Raw genomic sequence first — 27,739 nt, 5'->3', positions numbered from 1 at the left:
ACGGCGCTAGAGCCAGAGTAGGGAGGAGGCGAGCTGGAACAAACCATTATGGGAGGGGGGGGGGGGTTATCTATACTTTTGTTGTTAAAATGTTACGTCTCAACCAAGTACTGTATGCTTTTTATATTTTTAGTAGTGTTTCACACAGCAAATATTGTCAAAAAAGTAAGAAATCTTTGGGGGTGCTTTGATTCATTTTGGGGGTGCTGAAGCACCCCCAGAAATGGGCTAAAATCGCCCCTGGTTTGAAACGTTTTCCTTTTCTAATTGTATAGAGACCCCTGGTGGCTTTGGAGGGAATAAATTTCTTAGATGGTAAACTGAGATGCAAACGCCAAGTCCTGGATATTGTTGTAAAAACTAATAAGTAAACATTTGATTCTTATAGTACCAGACCTACATACTGTAATTTATGTTGCACACGCAAAAGTATGTTACCAAAATAGGGGGAAAAAAAGAGAAAGGTGTCTTGAGTTCTTTAAATACTTTTTCAGCTGTGTGAAACCATGAAAGGTACTTCCCATGGGAACAATTTGGACATGCAATGCATCTGATCATCCTTTCTGAGCAGTACACTTTCAAATCGTAACTATTTTTATTGTTACCGCACTACTGCGACTATTACACTTTCATTTTGTAGGAAAACCCTCAGCCTTCGAAGCTACCCTATTTTGCAGAACTTAAAATCTTGGGTTGCAGTTTCACACAGCCAAATTGCCCTCGAGTGTCTGATGCTGGCTTCCTGAGAGTTTTGATGAGTCTTGTGTGACTTTCTTGTATGTATTGTCTGTTTCAAATCCCTGCAAAAAGTTTAATGATATTCAAAACTGAGATGTAATGATTTTTTCTTTTTGAGATGTTTTTGGTGGACGTCTTACGCTTTACTGTTGCTATTAATTTCCCATCTTGAAGAAGTTGGATTTGTTCTATCCCAAACACAGCAGTTACTGTGGCCACATTCTCTATTAAATCTGGGGGGGGGGGTTTTATTCTTTAATACACTCTCAACACACTGTCACACTCAAAATCTGGTCAAAAATGTTGAGTCTGCTGTAAGAGCTACCTGTAGAACTTGTGATGAAAGTAGGTGGGATCATGAGACTTCCAATCAGTTCAAATACTTACAAAAGTATAGTTGATTTATACCACTTAACAAAATCCTTTTTTTTCCTAACAGGCATTACAACTTTAGACATTTCTATGGCTGAGTGTGGCCAGCCTGGGTTCGAGTCCGACCCACGGCCCTTTGCCACATGTCTCCCTCTCTCTCGCTCAGCTTTCCTGCCATTTCTTGACTGTATCTGTCAATAAAAAACTTAAAAAGGCAAAGAAAAGCAAAATTGTGTTTAATTATTATTTAACGTTTAAAAGAGGATTCAGTACTTCAAATTTGTTGAAGTCAACACTTTCTCATTCCTACATAAGCACAACAGACCAAACAAAGAGCAGTGAATGCTTCCACTCTCAGTGGAGATTTCATTTAATAATTGTATTCTTTTATAATTATTACAATAATTAATAATTTAAACTTTTACTACAGACAGAAAAAAAGAACACACAAGAATCTCACTCCTCCTTTTATTTGAGTCTGATGTGTGACTCATATCTAGTTCACGGAAAGTTATCCCAGCATGAACAAAACAGCATTTTATACATGATCAGTGCACAAACAGCCAGAACAGGAGAAAGAGCAAAAACAATGGAGAGTATAAGTTACACATTATTGGCTCTGTGAAAAAGCTGACACACATAAGTAGATTGAAGGTTCGCAGAGTGCATGGAGTGCATCTTTCCTCTGTCAGCTGCTACTGCATGTGTGAATTAAAACAAAAATAACCTGAACAACATTTTCATAGTAATAGTTCAGTATTTTAAAAAGCTCATTTAGAATCCATTAACCCTCAGAAAACACAGAAAGGTATTACAATTACAAGATGTCATCCATTCAGTTATAGCAGATTCACAGCAGAGTCAGAAATCACACACACTGTAACTGTGCCGAAAAAGAAGTTACAGTGCTGTGAAACTGAAAGAGACTACTGCACTTATTCCATTACGTTTGGGTTCGAAAGTAGAGGAGTTTGCGGAGGAAGTTAAAGGAACCGGGCATTTGTTTGTATAGGCCTTTTGCAGAGTTTTGGGAGACTTCGTTGTTAACCTAAAACAAGAAGAGTCAATAATCAGACATCACTGTGTCTAAAGCCAAAATCTCTTAAAGTCCTCAGTTATTTTTTCTGATATATTAAGAGAAGCTCACCATCATCAACATTGTGACTAAGTCAACAGTGGCAGCGTTTTCCTCAAGTATACAGTCCAGTGTCTGGACGTACCACGAGCCCGACTGGGTCTCTCGCCAAGAAACATAACCTGTATTGGTCACATGGCCAAAAAGGTATTAAGGACACATAGATCTGAAAGGCTGTTTTTGTTTGAAAGAAAAAACACGCACCTGGAAAAGTAGAGTAGGACACCAGGATGTCACTCGGCGTGGGCAGGGTGGGTCTGGCGTCTGGTTCATCGGACATGCTCAGAGAGTCGCTGCTGGATGACATTGGAATAGCATCCGTCTGGTCATCCATTCCACCAGAGGATGGTTCGACCTCATCGGGGGACACCTCGAAGCCCATGTCTCTCTCATCTTGGGGACAAACACAAGCTCATTTTTACACCTCACTTGTTCCTATTAATTTTTAAACTGTGCGTTTTCTGACAGCTACCTCCTCCACAGGCCTGGATGAAGAACAGTTTAGGTTTGCCTTGCAAAGACGGGCAATGCTGGCCATTGAGGTAGTTTGTGATGTGCTGCACTGGTACGTACTGTCCGTCCACACCGTACACGGCACCAGGAAAGCGGTTGTGATTCACCTAAGGAAAGAAATATTAGCAAAAATCGTCTTACATGTCAGTCCAGTCAGATGTAGATCACATAATGGCATTTGCCAGTTAAATATTAAAATATTAACTGTAAAAAATATTAAATCCTGTGTATTTCCAGAGTATTCCAGCTGATTATTCTGAAGGGATGCAATGTTTTTTTTAATGAACATCAGAATCAGCTCAGCATGTCTTACCTCAGTGCCATGGGACAACATGATGACCACGCAGCAGTCATACTGGGAATGATCCTTCTTCGACAAAATCAACAGCTCATGTTTGATTTGCTGGAATGTGGAATTAACCGTTAGGTCCGCAATCTTTAATACCCCTCAACACACACAGAGGCAGAAGACCCGATTCTTACTTTTTGTCTCAGGTTCGTCCTCACTTCCACGACAAAGTTGAGTGTCTTGAATCGTCTCTCCAGCTTTTCACAGTCTATGTTGGAGCCCTTGCGATTTTTCAGCATGCTGTGAGGTTCAAACTCCATGTTGTTTATGATGAGGCAGTAACCACACGGGCTCGCGTCCATTTTATAGCCCTAAGGCACAGAGAGGCGCAGAATAAAAAGAAAACAGAAAGGGCTGTCACGTAAACATGTAAGTGTGCAGCACGGAAATGGTGCTTACTTGAAGGCTGTCACGTCTTACTCTGCCCGGTCCTGGTCTTGGCTTTCCCCCCCCAGGCGCTGTGGCACACACATTAATACACATTAAGCACAAATAAACTTACAAGACTGTTATTTAAATGGATAACATAGCTTACGAGAACTAGAAGGGATTTCTGGCTTTTTAACATCTTTTCCTGGTTTGTTACCATCCACTGGAGAGGCTGTCAAAGAAACAAAGGACACACAGATGAGTCAAATTCTTATCATCTGAAAGTGTTTGGCTCTAAAGACTCTCACATTAAATATTCCATAATGAAATACACTTACTAATTGGAAGAGGCTGGATTACAGGGCGGACAACTTGAGTGGGTGTTGCGGGCTGCAGGGTAACAGCTGGAGCTCCATTTTGTAGGAGCTCTGCCAAACTCTCCTGACCTGTCTCCTGAAGGCACTGCAGAAATAAGGGGAAAGCCCGACTCCCACGGGTTTCCAAGTCCTGGACTAACTGCCTGGCCTGGTTTCGTCTGGTCCCAGCGCTCTGATAATAGGAGACATAGTCTTAATTGAGTACAATTATGATATTTTTACTCCCCCTCTAAAAGAAGGAAAAGAAAACCACAGTCCCACGACCTACCTGTATCTCATCGATCATGTCCTGGGTGAAAATTCCTTTTTCCAGAAGGCCATCATAGAGTTTTGATGGATCCAAGTCTTTCACCAGATTACTCCTGTTCCGCTGAAGAATATTCTTGTGTATTTCATCCATTGTCCATTTAATGCTAACGCTGGAGACACAGGGAAGAAAAAATCTGTAACTAAAAAATTGTTATTTTCGTTTTCGATCACGGGTTAATTCTGTGTCGTCAAAGGAGGAAAATGATCCTACTTCTTCGTAAAAGTGAAACGGGTACTTTGTTGTAGGAGTGTCGTTTACAGTTCGTATTTTTTTTGTCGGTTTCACAAGCTATTTCCTTGTTTACATCAGCGTTGCCTGTGATTGGTCCACTTACAGCGGATGAAGAAAAAAGCGAGGGTGTGTTAGATTTATTTACCCCGCGTTCGCTTCCGCGCGGGTAGCGACCGATGGCCAGCTGAAGCTTAAATCGCGTTACGACGAGCATTAAACCAAACGCACAACGAAGAGAAACGTAACCTGTCGACAAAACACTCAATTTCCCGAAATGACTTTCGACACCGGACTCCACCCCCTTTTTTACTCTCGCTCCAGCTTCACAGCAGCAGCAGCAGGTTATCGGCTTGCCCTGGAAGATTTGTGGGATGCTGCTGAACACACCCTTTACATTTCGCTGTCGCTTCGACTCAGCGTTGAGTCGGGGCAAATAAGGGGGCAAAACCTTCCCCCACTATGTGGCGTTGTACCGGCTGACTGCATCTGCTTCAGGTGACTAGAAACGTGGAGATGTCGCGTTGAGACAACCGCTGTAGCAACGCCACTAACACTAAGGGTTTATCCTCGAGGAACAACGTTACTGTCACGGCCCTGTAACATGACACCATAATTATATTTGATTTTCAGCTGCCGTATATCGCCTAGCTTGCTTGGGTGCTGTATGTAGCATGCTGTAATACTGTTTTTAGCATATCGTGCCTGCCTTCACCGTTTTCCCATCATCAGAAAGCTAATGGAGGGAAAGGTTTCTCAGATATGCAAGCCATCTAAAATATAGGTCCTAAACATTTTTTGCCCACTTTAAATGAATGGCGATCGCTCCTCTGATGTGTTGAAGGTAACTGTGATGGCACGGTCAAAACTGTCTCTGCCACTGGCCATTGTGGTGGTCCTCCATGTGCTGCTGGCGGGACTTGTCTATGCTGAGCCCGAGATGGACCCATACAAAATATTGGGAGTAACGAAGGGGGCAAGTCAGGCAGAGATCAAGAAGTTCTACAAGCGTCTTGCTAAAGAATGGTAAGTATTTCCTCACGACACTTCGGGCTTCAGGTTTTAAACCTCATTGTACTCTGAGCTAATAGAACTGATCTTCTCTAGGCATCCTGACAAAAACAAAGATCCGGGTGCTGAGGACATGTTTATAAAGATTACTAAATCTTATGAGGTTAGTTGGTTTTATAAATAATATTAATGGTGTGTTGCATATACAGATGAGGACAAAATGATTCCCAGGTTTTGTCAACATTTTCCCAAGCAAGAGATTATCAGCATGGCATTTCTAAAAATACTAGTTTTCTTAAGAAAACATAAATTATTTCCTAATGCACATAAGATTCGTATGACTTCATAAAACAAACAAACAAAGATTACCAGGGTCAACATTATTAACCTTCTGAAGAACTAACCTTTTTATTGAGTCATAGCACAAACCACTGCTGTGCAATGATATGCTTTAACTTTGTGATGCTCAAAGCTTGTAAAATCAAGTTAATACTGAGGCTTATCATCCAATTTACTCTTTCTGTGTGTGAAGTAAAATATTGTAAGCAACCAAAATACAAACTGAAATGTTTGGAAAAATTCTCATCCAGAGTGCTAATATTTTTGTCCTCATCTGCATTGAAGTAAAACTTGAATTAGGTGGTGTGAGTCAGTAAAAGCTAATAATATATTTATATTTGTTCTACCGCAAATCCAGATCCTGTCCAATGAGGAAAAACGTGCCAATTACGACCGTTACGGGCAGATGGATGATACTCAGCCATATGGCAACACTCACTATGGCCATCGCCACGATAGCTTTTACTTCGACGAGTCCTTCTTCAACTTTCCCTTTAACAGCAAGAATCACAGAGACTTTGCTGACAGCAAGTACACATTACACTTTAACCAGTACGTTAATGACGTTGTGCCTGACAGCTACAAGAGACCGTACCTGATAAAGATCACCTCCGACTGGTGCTTCAGCTGCATCCATATTGAGCCCGTCTGGAAGGAAGTGGTGCAAGAGATGGAGAGCCTAGGTTTGGAGTGAACCTATAAATCATCCAGAATTATCATGCATCCCCTTCCTGATGTGTAAATGTATAGAGTGAGTAATGATGTGTGTTTTCTTGGTATCCTGTTTATGCAGGTGTTGGAGTAGGTGTGGTGGATGTAGGCTATGAGAGACGGTTAGCCAATCACCTCGGTGCTCACCGCACTCCATCGATACTCGGAGTCATCAATGGCAAAGTGACATTTTTCCATTATGCTGTTGCGAAGGAGCACCTGAGGCAATTTGTAGAAGATCTGCTTCCTCAGAGACTTGTGGAGCGGGTAAATGTCTGCAGGTCTTGCAAAAATGAAAAAACAAACAAACAAAAAAACGACATTGCATCGTGAGGGATTTTTAGACTACATTTATTAAAAAGGATTTGTTTTCTAAACTACAGGTAACTGACAAGAATGACCTGCAGTTCTTGAACAGCTGGCACGAGCTCAATAAGCCTCATGTGCTTCTGTTCGACCAAGTGCCTGCTGTTCCTCTGCTATATAAAGTAAGTGTTTGCTCATTTTTATGCTACATGTAACTGAAGTGCATCAACATACCAATCACTTATCTTTGCATCTACACAGTTGGCAGCTTTTGCTTATAAGGACTACTTGCAGTTTGGCTATGTGGACCAGGGCCTTTCAGAGACTGCTAATCTGCAAAAACAGTTTAATATTAACACTTATGCTCCAACAATGCTCGTCTTCAAAGAGAACATTGACAAGCCGGCTGACATTATACAGGTAAATTAAAACAATACTTGAAATAAAGTAGTGCTGTGTGATACTGCGATTTTTGCTATGGCGCCAATACCAATATCAGTACTTTTAACCTAAAAAACACAATTCAGTGCACTATATAGTGAATTTAGAGGATATTGTGCTAGCATCCATCCAATGTCACTATTGGTATTGATACTATTAACATTTAGGATCAATCCGATCATCTCTAAAATAAAGTAATTCCTTTATTTAGTTTCTTAAACCACTGTGAACTTCATGCAAAAAACTTGATTAAAATGTCTCTTCACTCTGTTTTTTTTTCTTCTTGACAGGCAAAAGGAATGAAAAAGCAAATTATTGACGAGTTCATGTCAAACAACAAGTTTCTCCTCGCACCACGGCTGGTCAATCAGAAGCTCTTTGATGAGCTTTGTCCTGTCAAACAGTTTCATAGACGCAGGAAGTAGGAAAACATCTGTTTACTCCTGATGACTCTAAGCAAGTTCACCGGTTTTGTTGCAAAATCATATTTTTGTCATTCACAGTAACGTCTCTCCTCCTTTCAGATATTGTGTCCTGCTGATCACGGGTGATGAAGAGATCTTTTCCTTTGGGAATCAGGCGTTTCTCTCATTTGCTTCTACCAATACCAGGGAAGTTGTGAGGTTTGCCTATGTCTACCAACGGCTACAGCAACCGCTTTGTGACATCCTCACACAAAACAAGGACAGTGTGCAGTCGCAACCACAGGTAGAGTGTCATATATTGTATTGAGAGTGTAGTGTCCTGTTGTAAGCTATACCTTTTTATAAATTCTTTTCTTGGGTTCCCATCCCCCATCTTCTTTTGGATGTGTTGGGGTGTGTGTTCAGGTGGTTATCCTTGAGCGACGTAATGCTGCAGGAAAAGCATTTTTCAAGCCAGTTACCGCCTGGAACGGCAGTGAGGAAGACAAGCAGTGTCTTCAAGAGGAGCTGGAGCGACTACAGAAGGACCCATCCATTCTCATCCATGACGCCATGCTGCCTGAACTCAACAATGAGTTTGCCTCTGTATGTTCTCTTTGAGTGGAAATCATGGGTATCAATCATAGATTGTATCTAAAGATGGATGTAGCCTCTATGCTTGAAAAGTGAAACCAGTGCAGAAATGCCTGAAAACTGCAGCTTTTTTAATAACCAGCAGGGGGCGACTGATTGGAAGTCTAATTATATGGAAGCCTTTGAGAAAACAACATTACTTCTAACTTAATTTATGACATCAGTAAATACTTCCCTCATGAGTTTGTGGTCTCGATTTTCAGTTTCAAGCATTTTTTTTAAAAAAGCGTGATGTTTGTCTTGTAAATAACATTCTGTGAAAAACACAAGTTGAAACAGGATGTATTTTCACACGTGGCTATGATAGGAGAGTGTAATTTCCTAGGTTTTCAGAAGGTAACAAAGAGATTTCTAATTTAATGGATGATATTACCTTAACTACGTTCATCTTTCACTTACAATTTAAAGTCTGAACCCTGCAATCTGCAAAGATTCCTGTTTACCAACCATCAGTTCTACCAAGCCCTGTTAATGCTTTTGTTCTGTAGATGTTTATAATCCGATGGATCTATGCATCTTATGATTACCTCTCTGAAGTCATTGATGATATTCTGCATAACAACTGGTAAGTAGAACAAACTTTTATTTTTTATGAACAGAAGTTGTTGAAGTTTTGAACTGCTACTACGGCAGTGTTTAATTTGCAAACAGTGCACCCCGTACGTTCTCTTTCTGATATGGAGGAGTACACATTAGCGATTTAAATACACTGTGTCTCATTGATGACTTGCAGGCGTGAGATGATGCCCCTTCTGTCCCTCATCTTCTCTGCCTTGTTCATCTTGTTTGGGACCGTGGTCATTCAGGCCTTCAGGTTGGCTGATTTAATGTACACATTTTTTGTTTCTGTAATTTCAACAGTACAAAGAAAACCAGGAGGAAGGGGTGGGGGGTGGGGGGGGTGGGGGTAAAGCAGCAATGCTGTTAATCTCTGCTATTCCTGTTCATGACTTTTGGAATTTCTCTCCGTGTTTTTTCAGTGACTCGAGTGATGATAAGCAGACAAAACCAAAGGCAAAAGATGGAACAAAAGCAGAAAATGGGTCATCAGGGAGCAGTAGTACATCAAGGCAAGACTATAATTTTTCCTCTGTTGCTTGTGGGAGCGAAATGCACGAAAAATGTTTTTCAGCTCTGCGTTTTTTTTCTGTGGATTTTAGTCGGCCTCCCAAGAAGAATTTTGTGGAGGTGACTGAGTTGACAGATATCACCTACATGAGCAACCTGGTGAAGCTGAGGCCAGGACACATGAACATAGTGCTAGTGCTCACTGATGCCTCCAAGAACATCCTCCTTAGCAAGTTTGCCAAGGAGGTCTATTCTTTCACTGGGTAAAACAAACATTCACTCTGGAGTAACTTAAATCCAGTGTATGTGTGAGTTTCTTTTGTGTGTTTATCATATTTCTAAATCTTGTTTGCACCCTCCTAGGAGCCTGACACTACATTTCTCCTTCCTGAATCTTGACAAGCACAGCGAGTGGATGAACACACTGCTGGAGTACACCCAAGATGCAATGCAGATTGATGCCGATGACGACGAAGGGGCAAACCGCAAGATGGACTACACCGGCTACGTGCTGGCACTTAACGGTCATAAAAAGTACCTGTGTCTGTTTAAACCCGTCTACACCGGGGAAGACCTTGACAGCAAGTCGTCCGAGGATGAAGGAGCCGCCTCTGGGGGGAGGTCCAGGTCCAGGTCCCGCGATGACCACCCACCACGTAAATCCAACCGAGCTCGCAGCATATCCACCCTACAGATCCACCACAAACTGGACCGCCTGGGGTTGTGGATGGAAAGGCTGATGGAAGGCACTTTGCCTCGTTACTACATCCCAGCCTGGCCAGGACTTGACAAAATCACCCCCAATAAATAGATGGCAGGTGAAAGACTTAGTATTTATCTACTGTAACACTGAAATGGTTTCATTCATTACTGAAGATTTTTTTCTTTTTGCACTTGAGATATATATTAAGTACAGATTTTTCCTAAGTTGGGCCAAAATTATAAACTTGGCTTTAGTCTAACTACTGTGGAGGAGGCCTTTTAGCGTACCTCCAGTACTCGTTGCATGCTGTATTTTTTTTTAAACTGCTGTTAGTCATATTTTTATTCAGGCAAATGCTGCTTCAGCCTTGTGAAGAGGAAACAGAATCACTGTGGTAACGTCTACAATCTGGATTTCATGGCCATAAATCATATTTACTCACACTATGAAAGAGGCCGATAGAAGCCTTAGAGTCAGGTTATAGTCTGTCAGAGCTAGTTCGCAAGACGCTCCAGGACTTCTACAGGCTTGGACTCAGTTATACACCTAAAATGTGGCACAAATAGTAGTGTAACAGATTAAATTAGGAAAGCTGTAGAGAGAAGCTCAATGTCAGCTGCCCAACTGCAGCGTCACATTTCACTTCTGCAAAGTTAGACAAACAGGGGAAGGAGTTTGAAACTTTCACTGATGAATACTGTGAAAAGAGATGCGTCAACCCAACATTAAACATCTTTGCATTTGTATGCATCTCACTCATAAGTTTATACATTATCTCCATCGTGCTGACTATTCCTGTGCAATATACATGTCATGACAATGCCTTTTACCCTGGACCTCGAGGCATGCTCCTTTTTTTTCTTGTCGCTTTTTTGTTATGGGGTTGTTGATACACACAAGATTTATTCAACAACCTTGGCCTACTTAGAAATCTTAGCCAGTAGCTTTATGTAGCAAACATAATAAACAGGCTCTCCGTTTCATCTTCTGAATGTTTTCCAACTGGCTGAGGCTGACTAACATGCCATCTTAAATTACATACCCAACTGAAAGTGGAACTTAGGTTATGCTTGCCTAGTTTATACATTTTGTTTTGTTCACATTCAATGTAAAAAAAAAACGGTTACAATACTTTTGTTGGTACATAGTGATGTGAATATTGCACATAACCATGTTATCTATACGACGTGTATTTTAAAAATGACTTTGTTTGAAAGATACAGTGAATGTTTTACACTACTGAGACTACAGTTACTTGTTTTTGATTAAGTAAAAAAGTGTCAGCTGTCATAAGATGTTTCAGGTGGTCTTTAATACTGTATTTATCCTCTTGTTAGTAGTAATTAAATGCATTATGTTTATGGATTAAAAGTCATTGTAATGTGTTGAGAGATTAGTTTATATTCCAGTTTAATGATCTGGGAGTACAGTTGCCCCAGGGGCTTCTTCTGCTGTAGCTGGGGGGAAGTAGATAGATTAGCTTATCAAATGCAAGAATCAATGAAATTTATGAATTATTTAAATAGCTACCAAAACCCCAAGTTGTTTGCTAATAGTGCGCATAAACTGGTGAAATTTGTTTCTAGCCTATCACAGGCAGGAAGTGATGTACGCCTTGGACAGGTCTGACATTCATACTTATGGGCAATTTATAATCACAAAGTAACCTGACCCCACTAACTGAATGTCTTTGGACTATGGCAGGAAGCTGAGGTATCTGTGTGCAAGCTGCACACAGAAAGGCCCTGGGCGCTTGGTGGATTTGAACCTGGACCTTGCTGCGAGGGAAAAGTAGATAAAATTCTGAAGAAAGGCTCTCTTCTGTTTTGTATTCATTGACTGTGTTTAGGCTTGGTTAGGCTAAATGAAAGATAATGGTCTTGTTAAAAAACAGGGTTTCTACAATTTTAAACACACCTTAGAGGGTGTGTTTGGCAGAAGGTTTTGAAGGCATACTTTCAAGTGCATGTTTGAACTGGAAAATTTCATAATGCTTTTAAATCAGGTAAATCTAATATTAATATAATAATAGTTTCCATGTTTCATCACTTGGTTATAAATTATTATTTGTTTCATTTCAACAGGGAGCTTGGGCTTAATGTGGGCTACTGTATTAACAACCAGATTTCCCACATAACACAGCCTTTCATGAATGAACAGTGGTTGAGATAAGCAACAAACATGCATGCACACAGCAACAGGCATATGTGTAAGAAACTGGAAAATATTAACAGCGTATGCACTGTTTCACAGTGGATCGTGGCATGTTGAAGTGTTTCTGCTCTCTCTCATAGCACTCCTGTTACATTCAGGTAAATCTATGCATAGAAACAGAGAAACACACTCCTCACTCTAGTAGTCAGCCAAGAGGGAGGAGCCAGCGGTATCTCATGTGGCAAGGTAGTATTGGAATATGAAAATAACCATCTGTCAGATCTGTTGAGGTCATCTAATCCCTTTCCAGCAGATGTTTTTGCATGTCAGCAGGTGTGGTTCTGAATATGGATATCTAACATTGGCCTTCATTTCAACAGGGAGCATGCCAGGAAATAAAGTTAGTAGATATGAATTCTATGTAACATACCTTCTTTTTGCACATTAACAAGTCTCACTCTGCTTGCCATTAGAATGAATACAGGCTTAAGACTTCTATCCTTTCCTTACAGGATATGGGAGAGTTCTCAAACATGCTTTAATGCGATTTCATACAAAAATACACACTTCCAGATACATTATTTTAACTTTCTAAAAGCTTATCTGACATTTAACCTTGTTTCCCCTGAGCTGCGTTGTTGAGAGCACCAGGGGGATTAGCTCAAATGGTAGAGCGCTCGCTTAGCATGCGAGAGGTAGCGGGATCGATGCCCGCATCCTCCAAAATGTTTTTGACTATAGTCAAAATTGTGGCTATTTAATTGAGCGTATCCAGATTAAAATTTGATAAACTGTGCAGTCCCAGCTCCATCAAATGATCACTTCTGACCGAAGGTCTTGCAAGACTTTGAACTGGAGGTGGATCTTACATGAAGGGTGACCCGACAACCCGTTTTAAAGCAATTTTAACTTTTCAAAAATATTCGAGTAAAGCTAGTTACTCTTACAGCTTTTGTGTGGTCATGGAAAGTCACATTTCCCATCTTTTTTTTCCCCTGGGCACTACATCAAGTAGTAATCAATAATCCCTGAATCCTCGAATCCTTAAATAATATCCTCAGTAAGTTACAAAAACAGTGCATTTCTGTTGCATGGTGCGGTTGAAGCATTCAGAATGCCTAACCAGCTTAATGCACTTTTAAACTTTTAATTATACACTTTTGTAATCATACCGAGCAGCATTTGAAAGTTATTCAGCAATAGCTTTCAGGTCCCCTCTAACAGCTGTGCCAGCACTCCCCGAGTCCGTATAATTGCCACTTCGCATATTTCACAGTGTGCCATAAGAACTCTTTATGCTACAAAATATGTGAGTTATTAGTAAATGGGAAAAACTTAACATCTAATTGTGTTTTAGTTTGCTTTGTTGTCTAAATGAGCCTCTTAACCATCAGTGTTAAACCTTTAAATAACATCACACACTGCAGTAGGGTATATTAGGGACACTGTGTGCACATTTCTTTCGAACAGTGAATCGATGACGCTGTGTCATGACAATGTCAGTCATTATGAAGAATATGACACAAGCACAGGAACTACTGATTAGAAGTGGAACGCTTGTTAAGTTAATGTGCATGTGTAGAGCAAAAATGCCAGTTCTGCCTTTTTGGCGCGTCTCATATTTGAACAGTTTCAAATGCGCATTTTACAGACAGATCCGCTGTGCTTTATTTATAATATGCATACGTACAATGGAATTAAAATGTATCAGGGTTTTGTAGTGTTCAGTTCATCATCGGGTCACAACCGGCAGTATCAAGTAGGGGGGATTAGCTCAAATGGTAGAGCGCTCGCTTAGCATGCGAGAGGTAGCGGGATCGATGCCCGCATCCTCCATACGCATTATTCTTTACAAATAAAAGCAAAGATTTTCCGCTGACACGGTCGTCTTACTCCGCTATCATTATGTTATGGTAATTAAAACTTGTATAAACGGTGGTATCTTAACTTTGACCAGGTAGGTCACCCAGTCCCTAAGAAGACCGAAGACCTCAGGCCACACATCTGCGCGTACATCCCAGAAGGAGAAGGGCCCCTGGCATGTTAACAGTTTTGATGCTATCATGCTAAAATGATGGCAGTTAAAATGACTGACTTATCAGACAGCTGAGAGACAAAGTCTTACAAATGAAAGGCAGTACTTGGAAAAAATATCCTATGAAAACATGTTTCTTTTTTTACAATTATATGAGCGCATGATAGTTTATCATTACCATTAGCAGTTTACTATTTACCGCTGAAGACAGACATGTTTTGTTTATGTTTTACAGAAATAATAAAAGGACCAAAAAAAGAAGAAGAACAAAGAAATCACCAGGGCCATATTATGAATAGGAAAATGTCGTTTGTGTAAAAAAGGACTTCAGAAGGAAACCATTTCAGTGGTTAAATGCCGGTAATTTAGTTTTTAGGTTTGTTGTTGTTGTTGTTGTTGTTTTTAGAAGTTTAGAAGAATGCCACACACGCAGACACTCGCTCCACATATTCAGCTCACAGATCACGCGATCCCTTACTAATAAAAGTTGTCTAACGTGATAAATTGCTTAAACAAGGAAATTACAAATGTGGTTGCAAAGTTAAAAACAATTAGTTACTTTTTAAAAAATGATTCACAACCTGAATAGGTAATAAAGCAATAGATCTTTCAGCCCAATTCTATTTTTTCTGCATAATCCATCATATAAAATGTAATCAAATGAAAAAGTCTCTTTTTGAAACTAGTTTTATTAGTTTTAATCTTTTAACTTTACCCATGAAGCAAACATTAAATTATATGCAACATTCTCTGACTGGAAGAAATTTGTTTAACATTTAAACCTATTTTCTGCATATTCCAGCATATAAATTACATTTTTTTTTCTGTGCTAGTGCAAGGTAAGTCCAAATAACATAAAAATGAATGCTGTTTCATCTCACTCACATCTGTCTGGTGTTGTGTTCATGTTTGGCTTCGCAACATTTGGTTGTATTCAGTCGTACATGTTTTGTGGAAATTCCTTCTGTCAGTTTATTTTGTTTTTACAGTCAGTGATTAAATTCTTTATATAATTTTCTCTCATTTCCTACATGAATATAATTAGCACAAATCCACAGACGGCCTGTCATATTTTCCGTCACAAGATGGCACCACACACCGAGTCAAATCAACTTCCTGTCAGTACGCAGTTTCCAAGAGACTGGAAGAACTATTCTCTAAGATACATAAAATTAAACGTAAATGATGTGAAGATTATATTTAAAAAAATTAATTGCAAAGTGTGTGTGTGTGTGTGGGGCAGAATATTTTACTGGTACAGGAAGGAAAAGCCCATACTATGTATTTATTGTTTTGTTTTTGTTTTTGTCTTGATAGAGTTTTATTAATTGCAGTTTGCTTATGGTTATGTTATCTTATATTTATCTAATATAAAGAAGTTTCATGTGCTACATGGTCTCTTGTCTTTTTTTTTTTGATCCATTGGTGTTTTTTGAACCAGACAGGTGCATAACACTGTGCTGTTTGTGTGCTACAATACAGTCTTGGCAGGCATAGCAACAGTAACTAAGGGCGAGGTTTATCATCTGATCATGCATGTCTCTTGTGATCTTCCTCTCTCTTGCTTACTTGTGCTCTCTGGCCCTCTGTATTGAGCTAATGCTATCAATACAGGCTTTAAGGTCATCCGTCAACATTTTCCTGTATGCTGGTTTGATTATCTGGTACAAAAAAAAGTAAGTGGAAGTGGAATCACACTGTGTGTCTTGTTGCTCTTATTAGTACGCTTTTTTATCTTATCTTTTCTTTAATGCAGAAGTTGGTGATCACTTGAGCTGGATTTCTTATGAGGTCATGTGTTTATATTTTTATTTAAAGTAATAATGACTCAAAGGGAAGTCACTCCCTTCCTCTTAGAGTAGGCGTGTGTGTGTGTGTGTGTGTGTGTGTGTGTGTGTGTGTGTGTGTGTGTGTGTGTGTGTGTGTGTGTGTGTGTGTGTGTGTGTGTGTACATTTGGGCAAGTGACGAGCCTATGTTCAGTTTTAATTAGTGGAGACTCGTTGACTGTATCCTGTGTTTGTGCATCTGTTCCTGTTTGTGTGTGTTAATGTGTTTTCAGTTATATGGCATCAATAGGACCAGAAAGTGAAAGCTCATCCCTAAACCAAACGTGTTACATGAATGGTAAAAATCAAGTTATGAGTTACGCTTTGAAGGATGAATTTATTCTTATTCTCGACACTCAGAGATACCAGCTCCGACTGATTGTACTGCTAGATTTGTTGGCTTGACATTTAGGCTTTGACTGCACAGTTTGCTAACTGAATGAAATCACTGATTGTATAAAAATGTTTTCTACAGTCACTGCTTGGAATACAGGTAGCTCTTTTACTGTAAATGTAGTCATGTGAAAAAGAAGGTGCACCCCGTTTCAATCCTATGGTTTTACATATCAGGACATAAAACAATTACTAGTATGCTATCTAGTCTTCAGCAGGTCTTAAAATCAGGTAAATATGACCTCAGATGAACAGAATCACATGACATAGTACCCTGTGCCATTATTTATTTAACAAAATGCAGAAGGACTGAGTGGAAAATTAAGTTCACTCTCAATGCTACCGTAGGAATTAAGAGGATAAGTAGGAGCAACGTGCTGTTAATAAAATACACTCGACTACCTGATCACCAGCAAGTGTGAGCACCTTTGCAAACACAGAAGTTTTGGTACTTTGCTAGTCTGCAGCATTCAGGTGTGTGTTAACAAATTGCGAAGGAGAGACAACAGCAACGGCCAGCAATAAAGAAAAGAAACTGTTGCTGCCCATCAGTCTAGGAGTGTCATAAGTTCATTTACAAACAATCCATCAGAAAACATTCAAGACAGCTGCCAATTTTTTTAGGAGTGGCTATGTCAGGAAATTCGATGATCTGATGAACTTGTTGTAAATGCACATTATATCGAAGTGTAAGCATGTATGCCCACTCTGTTGGAAGTGAATGGTATAATGGTGCAGCATGGTGGTCTGGTTAAATAATTAAATAAATTTGTAATCATACCGAGCGACATTTAAAAGTTATTCAGCAGTATCTTTGAGTCCTCTGTAACAGCTGTGCCAGCACTCCCCACTTTGCTACAAAATATGTGAGTTATTAGTAAATAAAATATATATATCTCATTGTGTTTTAGTTTGGTTGGAATCTAAATATGCCTCGTCACAAATGACTAAACATCACACACTGCAATATGCATTTGTGACAATCAGATCCGCCGTGATTTATTCAAGTAATGTATTTATTTATGTGCACAAGTAAATTACTGAAATAAATCAGTTTGTGTTCAGGTCATCATCGTCTTGTAACGTCATCACATGGTCCTGTTTTTATTGTTTTTAACTTATGTGCATACATACACTTGAACATTACCTGTGTCACGACAAAAGGGGGGGTTAGCTCAAATGGTAGAAACAGATCCCCTGTGATTGAAGTAATGGTTTTACTTATGTGCATACATACATGAACGTAACCTGTGGCATTGCAAAGAAGAGGGATTAGCTCAAGTGGTAGAGCGCTTGCTTAGCATGCGAGAGGTAGCGGGATCGATGCCCGCATCCTCCACACGCTTTGATCTTTCTAAAATGAAAACATTCCACTGTTATATGTTATGGTAACATAGACATAATCTTTATGTCTATGGAAAATGAAACTTGTATAAACTGTAGTATCTTAACTCTGATCAGGAAGATTAGGCGCTCCCCAAGAGTACCAAAGACCTGAGGCCACACATCAGTACATCCATCCCAGAAGGTGAAGTGGGGAGGCCCCAATACATTCAGCTATTATAGTTCTCTATCATTATGTTATAGTAAATGAAACTTGTATAAACCGTGGTATCTTAACTGTGACCAAGAAGATTAGGCAGTCCCCAAGAGTACCGAAGAGCTGTGTGAAGTTCCCTCCTGCTTCAAACGCTCCACCATCATCCCTATTCCCAAGAAACCCACCATCACAGGACTGAATGACTACAGACCTGTCGCCTTGACGTCTGTGGTCATCAAATCCTTCGAATGACTGGTGTTAGCCCATCTGAAGGTCATTACAGGCCACCAGCTGGACCCTCCGCAGTTTGCCTACCGGGGAAACAGGTCGGTGAATGATGCAGTAAACATGGGGCTGCATTACATCCTGCAACACCTCGACTGCCCGGGAACTTATGCCAGGGTCCTGTTTGTGGACTTTAGTTCGGCTTTTAACATCATCGTGCCTGAACTTCTCTCCTCCAAACTCTCCTAGCTCAGCGTGTCACCAGCTACCTGTCAGTGGATCACCAGCTTCCTGACAGATAGAAAGCAACAAGTGAGGCTGGGGGAGATCACCTCTGAAACTTGGTCCCTCAGTATTGGTGCCCCTCAAGGATGTGTCCTCTCACCACCACTACTGTTCTCCCTCTACACTAACGACTGCACCTCCAAGAACTCGGCTTTTAAACTCCTAAAGTTTGCAGATGACACCACCGTCATTGGCCTCATTCAGGATGGTGATGCGTCTGCATACCGGCAGGAAGTTGAGCGGCTGGAGCTGAACACTCTTAAGACTGTAGAGATGACAGTGGACGTCAGGAGACATCCCTCAACTCTGCCCCCCCTCACCATATCAGATAGCCCTGTGTCAACTGTGAACATCTTCAAGTTCCTGGGTACCACCATCTCCCAGGACCTGAAGTGGGAGACCAACATCAACTCCATCCTCAAAAAGACCCAGCAGAGGATGTACTTCCTGAGACAACTGGGGAAGTACAGTCTTCTACAGGAGCTTCTGATCCAGTTCTACACTGCGGTCATTGAGTCTGTCCTGTGCTCCTCCATCACAGTCTGGTATGGAGCAGCCACTAAACAGGACAGGAGCAGACTGCAACGGACTGTAGGGGCAGCAGAAAGGATGCCCCCCTGCCCTCCATCCAGGATCTGTACCTCTCAAGAACCAGGAAATGGGCAGGGAAAATCATCACAGACCCATCACACCCTGCACACAGACTTTTTTATCTGCTGCCCTCTGGCAGACGGTACAGAAGCCTGCAGACCAGGACCACCCGACACAGGAACAGTTTCTTTCCCCTCGCCATCTCCCTTCTAAACAGTTGGCCTGTCACACTGCTCCCACTGCCAGACTGCAACTGCACCTTATGTACATTCTGTAGTATTCATTCCACTTCATTTCTGTATTCTATGTATATAAGTTTAGATTGGTTATTTATACTTAGTTTACACAGCTTTGTGTATGTATGTGTATGCATGTGCAATGTATATATAGACACGTGTGTGTGTGTGTGTGTGTGTGTGTGTGTGTGTGTGTGTGTGTGTGTGTGTGTGTGTGTGTGTGATTTACATTGCTGTGCTTGAGAGCCTCCATCTACCGGAACCAAATTCCTTGTATGTGTCTGCACATATACTTGGCCAATAAACCTGATTCTGATTCTGATTCTGACCTGAGGCCACACATCAGTACATCCATCCCAGAAGGCGAAGTGGGGAGGCAACAGATGGACTGTCCATAATCAAAGGGTATCAATCCCAGAGAAGCAGAGCTACGGCCTACTCTGTAAGTTTCAAAGATGCATTTTTATGGAAAGATCCCCTGTGATTGAAGTAATGGTTTTACTTATGTGCATACATGCCCTTGAACGTAACCTGTGACACAGACCAGGAGGGGGATTAGCTCAAATGGCAGAGCGCTCGCTTAGCATGCGAGAGGTAGCGGGATCGATGCCTGCATCCTCCACACGCTTTGTTCTTTCCAAAGCACAAACAAAAATGGTCTGCTGTTATAGTCCTCTATCATGATGTTATAGTAAATGAAACTTGTATAAACCGTGGTATCTTAACTGTGACCAAGAAGATTAGGCAGTCCCCAAGAATACTGAAGACCGAGAGCACACATCAGTACGTCCATCCCAGAAGGAGAAGTGGGGACAGATGGACTGTCCATAATCAAAGGGTATGAATCCCGGAGGACCAGAGCTACAGCCTACTCTTTAACTTTCAAATATGTGTAGCCTGGGTAGCCACACAGGACACAATTACTGGGGTTCTTAATGTGCAGTTTTATTGTCAATGACGACTGAATAAACCAAAAAAATGTCCTTTGACCTTTACTTTTGTCAAACAGCCATATGGACTTGTACTGAACATCGACAGCACGAGAGGTAACGTGGCAAAGTAACAGAATAACCGATTAAACAAAGATGTGCCAATACAATACGAGGAATAAAAGAAATGAAATGAAATACAAAACACAAAAATACGGCAGTGGCCTCTGTCTGTGCAGAACAAAATACAAAGAGCTAAATCACACAAGGCTCCTTTAAAAAAATGTGGAAGTGTTACATACATTTTTATAAACACTTACATTCCACAGAAATCTAAGCTCACTTGCAATACTGGAGCACACAGACGATCTCGCAACTTATCCCTTACATGGAGAAAATGGCCGCTCCACGCTGCACATACAGGTCCTTTGCATCATACATTTAAGAAATACATCATCTTGTTAAAATACTGACGTTTTGCCACTGCACTACAATTATACCAATATGTTTCAATGAGCTATGTGCATATTTAACAATTCCTTACCAACAATTTAACTCATTCACAACATTCCCGTTCCACATCCACAACAAAAAGAAAAGATGCATTTCTTGTTAAGTTTTTTTGGAAAACTGCAGTTAACCCTTAAGCAAATATTATTATTAATTTACCATTCGGCTACATATGCAATTTTACAAACAGATCCCCTGTGATTGAAGTAATGGTTTTACTTATGTGCATACATACAGTTGAATGTAACCTGTGTCATTGACAAGACAGGGGATTAGCTTAAATGGTAGAACGCTTGCTTAGAACGCGAGAGGTAGCGGCATCGATGCCCGCATCCTCCACACGCTTCATTCTTTGCAAAACAAAAACATTCCGCTATTACAGTCCTCTATCATTATGTTATAGTAGATGAAACTTGTATAAATAATTTAACTTTATTTTATCATAAGTGAGCTATGACCGATGAGCTAACACTTGAACTGAAATTATTTAGGGTTTGCTTGTCTTCAGATCATGATTGTGTTATAATGTCACAACATGTGGGGGGATTAACTCAATCCCTCTACCTCTTGCTTAGCACGCGAGTAGTAGTGGAATTGATGCCTGCATCCTCCACATGCTTTGGTCTTGCAGCGTGAGAGACAATTAATGTAAGTTTAATTCATAATAAGTGAGCTGTGTGGTACGGGTGACATGGATCTCATTGTGTTTGACCTTCCGTTGAGCTTTTTGTGAATGCAGATTATGTAGAAGTGTAAACAGCCACCGTCTTGGACTGAACTGAAAGTGAATGTAAAATTAAACAGTATAGTGGTCCAGTATAGTGGTCCAGTCCAGTGGTCCAGTCCAGTGGTCAGCGCTGTTGCCTCACAGCATGATGGTCCTGGGTTTGGGTCTACCATTGGTAGGTTCCTTTATAAGAGGAGTTAGGATGTTCGTATAACTTTATTTTGTGCTTGTACTTACAGTACAGGCACTTACAGCTTACAGTTTTGGATTAAAAAAATTATTATATTACACTGGCATTATTGCATCCCCTCTGTGACTGCTCTTGTATAAGATATATAGACAATAACTCATAGGCTTCCTCTAACGCTGACCTATTTTCTGTTTTTCTATTTTGTTTTACACACACAGACACAGGAATCTACATCATTAATCTCAGCACATCCAGATTCTGCAGTGCTCCCAAATGTTTGTTAAATCCGTTCATTAGTTTGAGCCAACCCTCTACTGCTAGGTTTAACTTTTCAAAGTCAGAGAAAAACATGTGGCAAACTTAGATGTTTTGGCCTATTGTAATCCCACAGCCTGAGCTGGTATGATTAACAAGGAATCAAACAGCCCTGAAGTTAAAGCTAAACCTTATTTTGACTCTTGCATGGGGATTTTGAGCTCAGGTCAACTGTGTTTTAAGGATAATCCACAGAATCAACTGGTGTACTAAGTTGTGAAATGGGTAAATCTATACTTAATTGGTTTATCTACTATTATTTTTGCACTTTCACAAATTGTAGCTGTGGTTTAGAATTTGAAATGTATTCTTAGAGTGATCCCTCATGTTATTGCATAACAACAGTATTAGAATTTGGTCTTTGAACAACACCACAGCAGATTTTAAAGCAGTTGAAACTGTAATTAACGAAATAAAGCATCAACAGTTTAAGAATTACAGCAACTTTTGCACAACTACTCCTTTTACTCAGGTTTGGAGAGATCGAGGAAACGTCTCTAATACTCAGATGCAAATTTCTTGCACTCTGTGCCTGGCGGAAATATGGGACCCATAACATTGAATGATTAGTTTAATGCTCTACCAGGATTTCAGTTTCTGCTTGTTTGTGGGTGTTTTTACCTTCATAAATTATGCTCAGTTGCCCTTTTTATAACTTAATAAGTTTGGGTTTTGTGTTGCTTACACCTTTTTGGGCAGCTATAAAACTGAATTCAACACTTGCAGACAACACTTGGAAGTCTGAACTTTAGTCTTGTATATTACTTCCCTTTAAATTGTGGCAGTATGGAGTAAACATTAAAAATCTTAATAGACCTGTCTGTGAGTACTTGGTGTTCATACAAACATATAATAGACAGTTTGGAATTATTCTCATCAAATGAAAGCTGGAACTATCCGCATACATCAGTCACCCTGCAAACCAGGGCAAAAAACCCTGCTAACATTATGTAATGTTTTATACCAGAAGAAAACTTAATATTGATTATTTGGTATGCAAACCTAAGAAGAATTTCCCTTTAATAATATCATGCACATCCTGTGTATAAGAGTGTCTGTGTTAAGGAAAGAAAGTAAAAAGAGACCATAACATTACAGTTTAAATCATTAACAGAATTAAATCATTTGTTTGAATGAAAGAAAACAAATTGTAATCTAGATATTGGAGTATCTAAATAAATTATCCACTAAAAAAACTCACTACCCCACACTACCATATGTTTGGTCAAAACAGGAAGTGGTTCCTTTGTTCTCGAATGTTGCTATAAAGAGGTCACTTCCTGTTTCTCCAGGACTGCTGGTGCTTGTTCTCTACTTTGTTTTTGCTCTTAGAGGATGTGTAGATGGAGGAAGAGGTAGTAAATCAGACTGAAAGGTACACCAAGGCAGATCAAGGATCTTAAATGATGGTACACAGGAACAGAAGTAATAAAGTGCAATATGGATGGATGCATTAACCCTCTACAGCACAGCGTTGCTCCAAGGCAACAGAAAGTTTTTTTTAACCCTCATGCCCAGTACACGTAAACTGAAATGCTGCCAACCAATCAGGGTGTTTGGAAAAGTGAAAAACTTCAGTCCAATGCTGTGTTTGAGTCACTATCAACTCAAGCATGATTTGAAGGTGGGGCATCCTTTTCTGACACATGGTCCTAGGACTGCATGGTGTCAGAAGAAGGTAAGAACGTTTGCCCTATCATGTTTAAAATTACATAAACTGGAAGTTAAAAACTACGTGTGAGTGTAAGAAGATGCTTTAGGTTTTATTATGTTAGGTTTTATTAAGTGTTTTAAATTTTACCTTCTCAGAAATCCAGTTTCTCTTTTCATAGTGCGATAAGGGGTACTTTTTAAAGAGACTTTGATAACAGTGTGTTCGTATGTAATTATATGTTATTTCATGTATTTGTGCACATTTCACTAATGTGATCCTTCTTGCACGGTAAGAGACAATCAAACATTTCCTCCAAGTGGAAATTTGGCCCTAAATACAAAATTGCACAAAGTCTGTGCAAATCCAAAAATGAAGCAAGAGGAGAGGGTGAGTCTCTCTCCAGTTAATGCAATCTAGTAGTGACCAAACTAAAGGGGATTTGATGTGTCACCACGCTAAACTGTAATACATGGGGCGATCGTGGCTCAAGAGTTGGGAGTTCTCCTTGTAATCGGAAGGTTGCCGGTTTGAGCCCCGGCTTGGACAGTCTTGGTCGTTGTGTCCTTGGGCAAGACACTTCACCCGTTGCCTACTGGTGGTGGTCAGAGGGCCCGGTGGCGCCAGTGTCCGGCAGCCTCGCCTCTGTCAGTGCGCCCCAGGGTGGCTGTGGCTACATTGTAGCTTGCCATCACCAGTGTGTGAATGTGTGGATGACAGGTTGTGTAAAGCGCTTTGGGGTCCTTAGGGACTAGAAAAGCGCTATACAAATACAGGCCATTTACCATTTACATGGAACACCTGCCTGCTAAATGTGCACGTTAACATTATTCTTGTGAGCATGAAAGTGTGCTGATGTTATTAGTGCACTCAAAGCATAATTGTTCCTATATAGAGCCTCACAGGGATCCTACAGGAAACACTCTTTCTTCCTTACTCCCACTCACGATCTTCTTTTGCAACGCTTTTCGGCAGCCCGAGAGTCCATCTTCACTTTCCTCTGCTTTAGTCGTACAAACAAGACTGATGGATTAGATTGTTTCACACATTGTTGAGGAGCTTTTTACTCTTTGTTGTTCCTCTTCCATTCCTTGGAGATATTTTCTTCTTCCTATCCTTCTGATCACATTCACATTTCATTCGATCTTATTTCCTTCCAACCTACACAGTGTTATTGTCACTCAGAGCCACATGGGGGTTTAAAGACAAAGGAATAGAACTCTTATAGCTTCACACAAAACTAGATCAAATGCTATGTTGTTTAGCAAGCAATTTTGGCTGTTTTTAAAGGGAGCAGGAAGTCAACTGCTGCCTAATTATTTTCCTGTATAATTCGAGCTTTTATATTGTGTGCATTTTCCAAAAGCTGAGTCTCAATAAAACACCATCTGTCCAGTCCACCTAATCAGATGGAGCACTGCTAAAGCTCTTCTGCATCCCCTACCAGAGATGATAAATACTTATGAATTTAAGCATGTCAGTAAGATCTGTTTTTTTTTTCAACAATTTTTCTACACTCACAAGCCACTTCATTAGGTACACCTCTTCAATTCAGTTTTGTTTATAAAAAAAGAGCCCAGTTTATGTCATACAATGATCAGACTTCCTGATAGTGTTGAGAGGAATGCAACAGTAACTCAAACAAGCACTTACAACCAAGGGATGTAGAAAAGCTCTGAAGGCATAATGAGAACATTAAAGCAGATGGGCTGCAGCAGCAAATGACCTCACGTCTGACAGCTAAGAACAAGAAACTGAGGCTACAGTGTGCATGGGATCCCCCAAAAAGTGGACAATGGAAAATAGGAAAAACATGATCTCCAGTTCTGCTGCAACATTTGGATAAGTAGGATCACAATTTGGCATTAACAAAATAAAATGGATTAAAATGTATCAATGACCCTTGTATCAATGATTTGGCTTGTTAGTGGTGGTGTAATGGTATGGAGGATTTTCCCCCTTAGTACTCAGAAGGGGTTCAAATCAATACCAGCAAGATGTAACTAATGAAGTGGCCAGTGAGTGTATGTATATGTATGCATGCTTCTGGACATTTATGGCCAGTGTGGTCAGATGAGATAGCGCTTGATAACTTTGAGGCAAAGCCGGTGTTGTGCCATATGGGGCGATCGTGGCTCAAGAGTTGGGAGTTCACCTTGTAATCGGAAGGTTGCCGGTTCGAGCCCCGGCTTGGACAGTCTCGGTCGTTGTGTCCTTGGGCAAGACACTTCACCCGTTGCCTACTGGTGGCGGTCAGAGGGCCCGGTGGCGCCAGTGTCCGGCAGCCTCGCCTCTGTCAGTGCGCCCCAGGGTGGCTGTGGCTACATTGTAGCTTGCCATCACCAGTGTGTGAATGTGTGTGTGAATGGGTGGATGACTGGATATGTAAAGCGCTTTGGGGTCCTTAGGGACTAGTAAACCCATACGGAAAAGAAATAGTAAAAACTTATATGTGATTACTCATGAAAGTGGCCACTTTCATGAGTAAATCTTATAAGGCTTACATGATTTACTCATGAAAGTGGCCACTTTCGCATCACTTTCATATATTGTTTTAGGAAGTAGCCAAAACATACAAGTTTCATTATATAATTTTTCAAGGGATCTTATATCTGTTTTCACTCTTATATGCTTTTCATACAAGTTTCACACAAGACAGATACAAACTTTATAAGATTTATATATATCTTTTCCATATGGGAAGCGCTATATAAATACAGGCCATTTACCATTTAGAAAAATACACAATAACAACAATATAGTGTCATTTATGTGCTAAACTCAAGATACTGTGAGGGGTTCAAAGTTTCACGTTACCCTTTCTGCTTCTGTAAATTCTTAAAATATTTGTTTTGAAAATCTTTTAATTAGATTTTTAAAATTTTTCAATTTGAATTCTTACTCCTAGAATTGCAATAAACAAGTACAATTCTTATATCAGGTCCAGTCATTCAAGTAAACCAGGAGTGCAGTTCATTAAAAACAAACCACTAAAATTAAATGGACATTACCTATAGACATTAGTTTTCTGGTGTAGAATTGACAAAAGCTGCAGCAGTGAGCATTTATAAGACATCTTATAAATCTTGATGCAGGCAAGATGCAATGCAGGCATCGTGATGTCTTTGACACTGGTGCCTGCATTGCATGATCTGACCTTAACTTGGTTTAATTTGCCTAAACTTAAACAAACTGAGATGGAAAGATCCACTTGATATGAAACTACTTCTGTCTCACTTGACTACCGGCAACTGAGTTTGTGTCAGTGAAACACTGCAGAAGTCAAAATGTGTATAGAAAAAAAGAAAAAAAAATGTACACACGACAAGAGAACAGCTCCTTTAAAATTCAACAAACATTTATTTGTGAAGTCTGTGACAAACAGGAGGCAGTTTTAATGTCATGTTTTACAAGCTACACTGGTTGGATAAAACAAAACAAAATCACCAACCCCTTTAAAAATCAACTTGGATCAAATTTTCTCATCTTCCTATTAATGTTGGCTGCCACATTTTATTCTCCATCAGCTTGAAAACGCTTCTATGTACAGAAGAAATGCTCAAGTGTGGCCTATAAAGGGAGAGAGCTACATACGTCCACAGTGACCTGGCTCAGATCAGCTGTTGATATTCAGCTTTTCTCAAAAAAAAGGAAAGAAAAAGAAGTAAGGACAAGGACAGAGTACAGACCTTTCTTTTCAAGTTGCAATACAAGGGACATGTTTTCTTACTGTGTACTCATTTTATTTTGCTTTCATAGCATTCCCCTTTTATTTAAGAATCAAGCAGTATTAAAAAAAGACAAGAGTATAGGCTATATAAAGCGAATATACAGGCAGTTTCTAGGTAATAGTTTAGCCAACATTATGAACAGCTTAATATTCACGTATAGATTCCCAGCATGTAATGATCATAAGAACAGATGGTACAGATTAAATGGAAACAGATTAAAAAAGCTGGGGAAAAAACAAAAACGTTACTTCGACAGGCTTACAGACACACAGGAAACAATAAGACTTGCAGTTTGCATCATGCAACCTGTAAGAAGTCATCTGTCAATGGCTGGTGATGTGTGACCTGCAAATCTGTTCTGTAGTGGCTGAA

General features: G+C 40.1%; 2 protein-coding genes and 2 non-coding genes across 7 annotated transcripts; 3 read left to right on the top strand and 1 right to left on the bottom strand.

Moving 5' to 3' along the window:
* Window positions 1-1,564: 1,564 nt before the first annotated feature.
* casp9 (caspase 9, apoptosis-related cysteine peptidase) lies at window positions 1,565-4,560 on the bottom strand. 3 transcript variants are annotated; one of them, XM_085393653.1, is made up of 11 exons: window positions 4,374-4,560; window positions 4,122-4,272; window positions 3,815-4,025; window positions 3,643-3,708; window positions 3,507-3,565; window positions 3,242-3,418; window positions 3,072-3,161; window positions 2,718-2,865; window positions 2,450-2,638; window positions 2,258-2,367; window positions 1,565-2,158 (listed from the first exon to the last, which is right to left on the bottom strand). In XM_085393653.1, exons 2-11 carry the CDS (start codon window positions 4,251-4,253, stop codon window positions 2,054-2,056), a joined length of 1,287 nt encoding a protein of 428 aa, XP_085249779.1. In that variant the 5' UTR covers window positions 4,254-4,272; window positions 4,374-4,560; the 3' UTR covers window positions 1,565-2,053. The 3 variants fall into 3 exon arrangements, with proteins under 3 accessions (XP_085249779.1, XP_085249778.1, XP_085249781.1); XM_085393652.1 differs by having other exon boundaries at window positions 4,122-4,560; XM_085393655.1 differs by having other exon boundaries at window positions 3,528-3,565; window positions 4,122-4,560.
* Window positions 4,561-4,713: 153 nt separating this feature from the next.
* Window positions 4,714-11,321, top strand: LOC146644933 (dnaJ homolog subfamily C member 16-like). 2 transcript variants are annotated; one of them, XM_085393651.1, is made up of 15 exons: window positions 4,714-4,889; window positions 5,236-5,417; window positions 5,499-5,565; window positions 6,100-6,424; window positions 6,535-6,719; window positions 6,836-6,940; window positions 7,020-7,178; window positions 7,490-7,620; window positions 7,724-7,907; window positions 8,030-8,209; window positions 8,746-8,822; window positions 8,991-9,071; window positions 9,238-9,327; window positions 9,418-9,588; window positions 9,689-11,321. In XM_085393651.1, exons 2-15 carry the CDS (start codon window positions 5,245-5,247, stop codon window positions 10,134-10,136), a joined length of 2,376 nt encoding a protein of 791 aa, XP_085249777.1. In that variant the 5' UTR covers window positions 4,714-4,889; window positions 5,236-5,244; the 3' UTR covers window positions 10,137-11,321. The 2 variants fall into 2 exon arrangements, with proteins under 2 accessions (XP_085249777.1, XP_085249776.1); XM_085393650.1 differs by having other exon boundaries at window positions 4,714-5,417.
* A 1,511-nt stretch (window positions 11,322-12,832) lies between these two features.
* Window positions 12,833-12,905, top strand: trnaa-agc (transfer RNA alanine (anticodon AGC)). The gene has a single exon. It is a non-coding gene; the product is annotated as a tRNA-Ala (tRNA).
* Window positions 12,906-13,945: 1,040 nt separating this feature from the next.
* On the top strand, window positions 13,946-14,018 carry trnaa-agc (transfer RNA alanine (anticodon AGC)). Its single transcript has one exon. It is a non-coding gene; the product is annotated as a tRNA-Ala (tRNA).
* The last annotated feature ends 13,721 nt before the right edge of the window (window positions 14,019-27,739 follow it).

This window comes from Rhamphochromis longiceps, linkage group LG20 (genome assembly GCF_057381845.1).
Source record: "Rhamphochromis longiceps isolate RC_006_pf linkage group LG20, R_longiceps_female_GT1.1, whole genome shotgun sequence".
Lineage (NCBI taxonomy): Eukaryota > Metazoa > Chordata > Actinopteri > Cichliformes > Cichlidae > Rhamphochromis > Rhamphochromis longiceps.
Note: the sequence above shows the minus strand (reverse complement) of the source record. Positions and strands in the feature narration are given on the sequence as shown.

What these genes read in the sequence shown, in the direction of transcription:
- LOC146644933 (XM_085393650.1), top strand. Translation starts at nt 5,203, where the DNA reads ATGAATGGCGATCGCTCCTCTGATGTGTTGAAGGTAACTGTGATGGCA. An exon ending in CTCAGAGACTTGTGGAGCGG is followed by an intron (nt 6,720 to 6,835) that starts GTAAATGTCTGC and finishes TCTAAACTACAG; the next exon opens with GTAACTGACAAGAATGACCT. An exon ending in AGCCGGCTGACATTATACAG is followed by an intron (nt 7,179 to 7,489) that starts GTAAATTAAAAC and finishes TCTTCTTGACAG; the next exon opens with GCAAAAGGAATGAAAAAGCA.
- casp9 (XM_085393652.1), bottom strand. Translation starts at nt 4,253, where the DNA reads ATGGATGAAATACACAAGAATATTCTTCAGCGGAACAGGAGTAATCTG. An exon ending in ACATGATCGATGAGATACAG is followed by an intron (nt 4,026 to 4,121) that starts GTAGGTCGTGGG and finishes TCCTATTATCAG; the next exon opens with AGCGCTGGGACCAGACGAAA. An exon ending in TAAGACGTGACAGCCTTCAA is followed by an intron (nt 3,419 to 3,506) that starts GTAAGCACCATT and finishes TCTGTGCCTTAG; the next exon opens with GGCTATAAAATGGACGCGAG.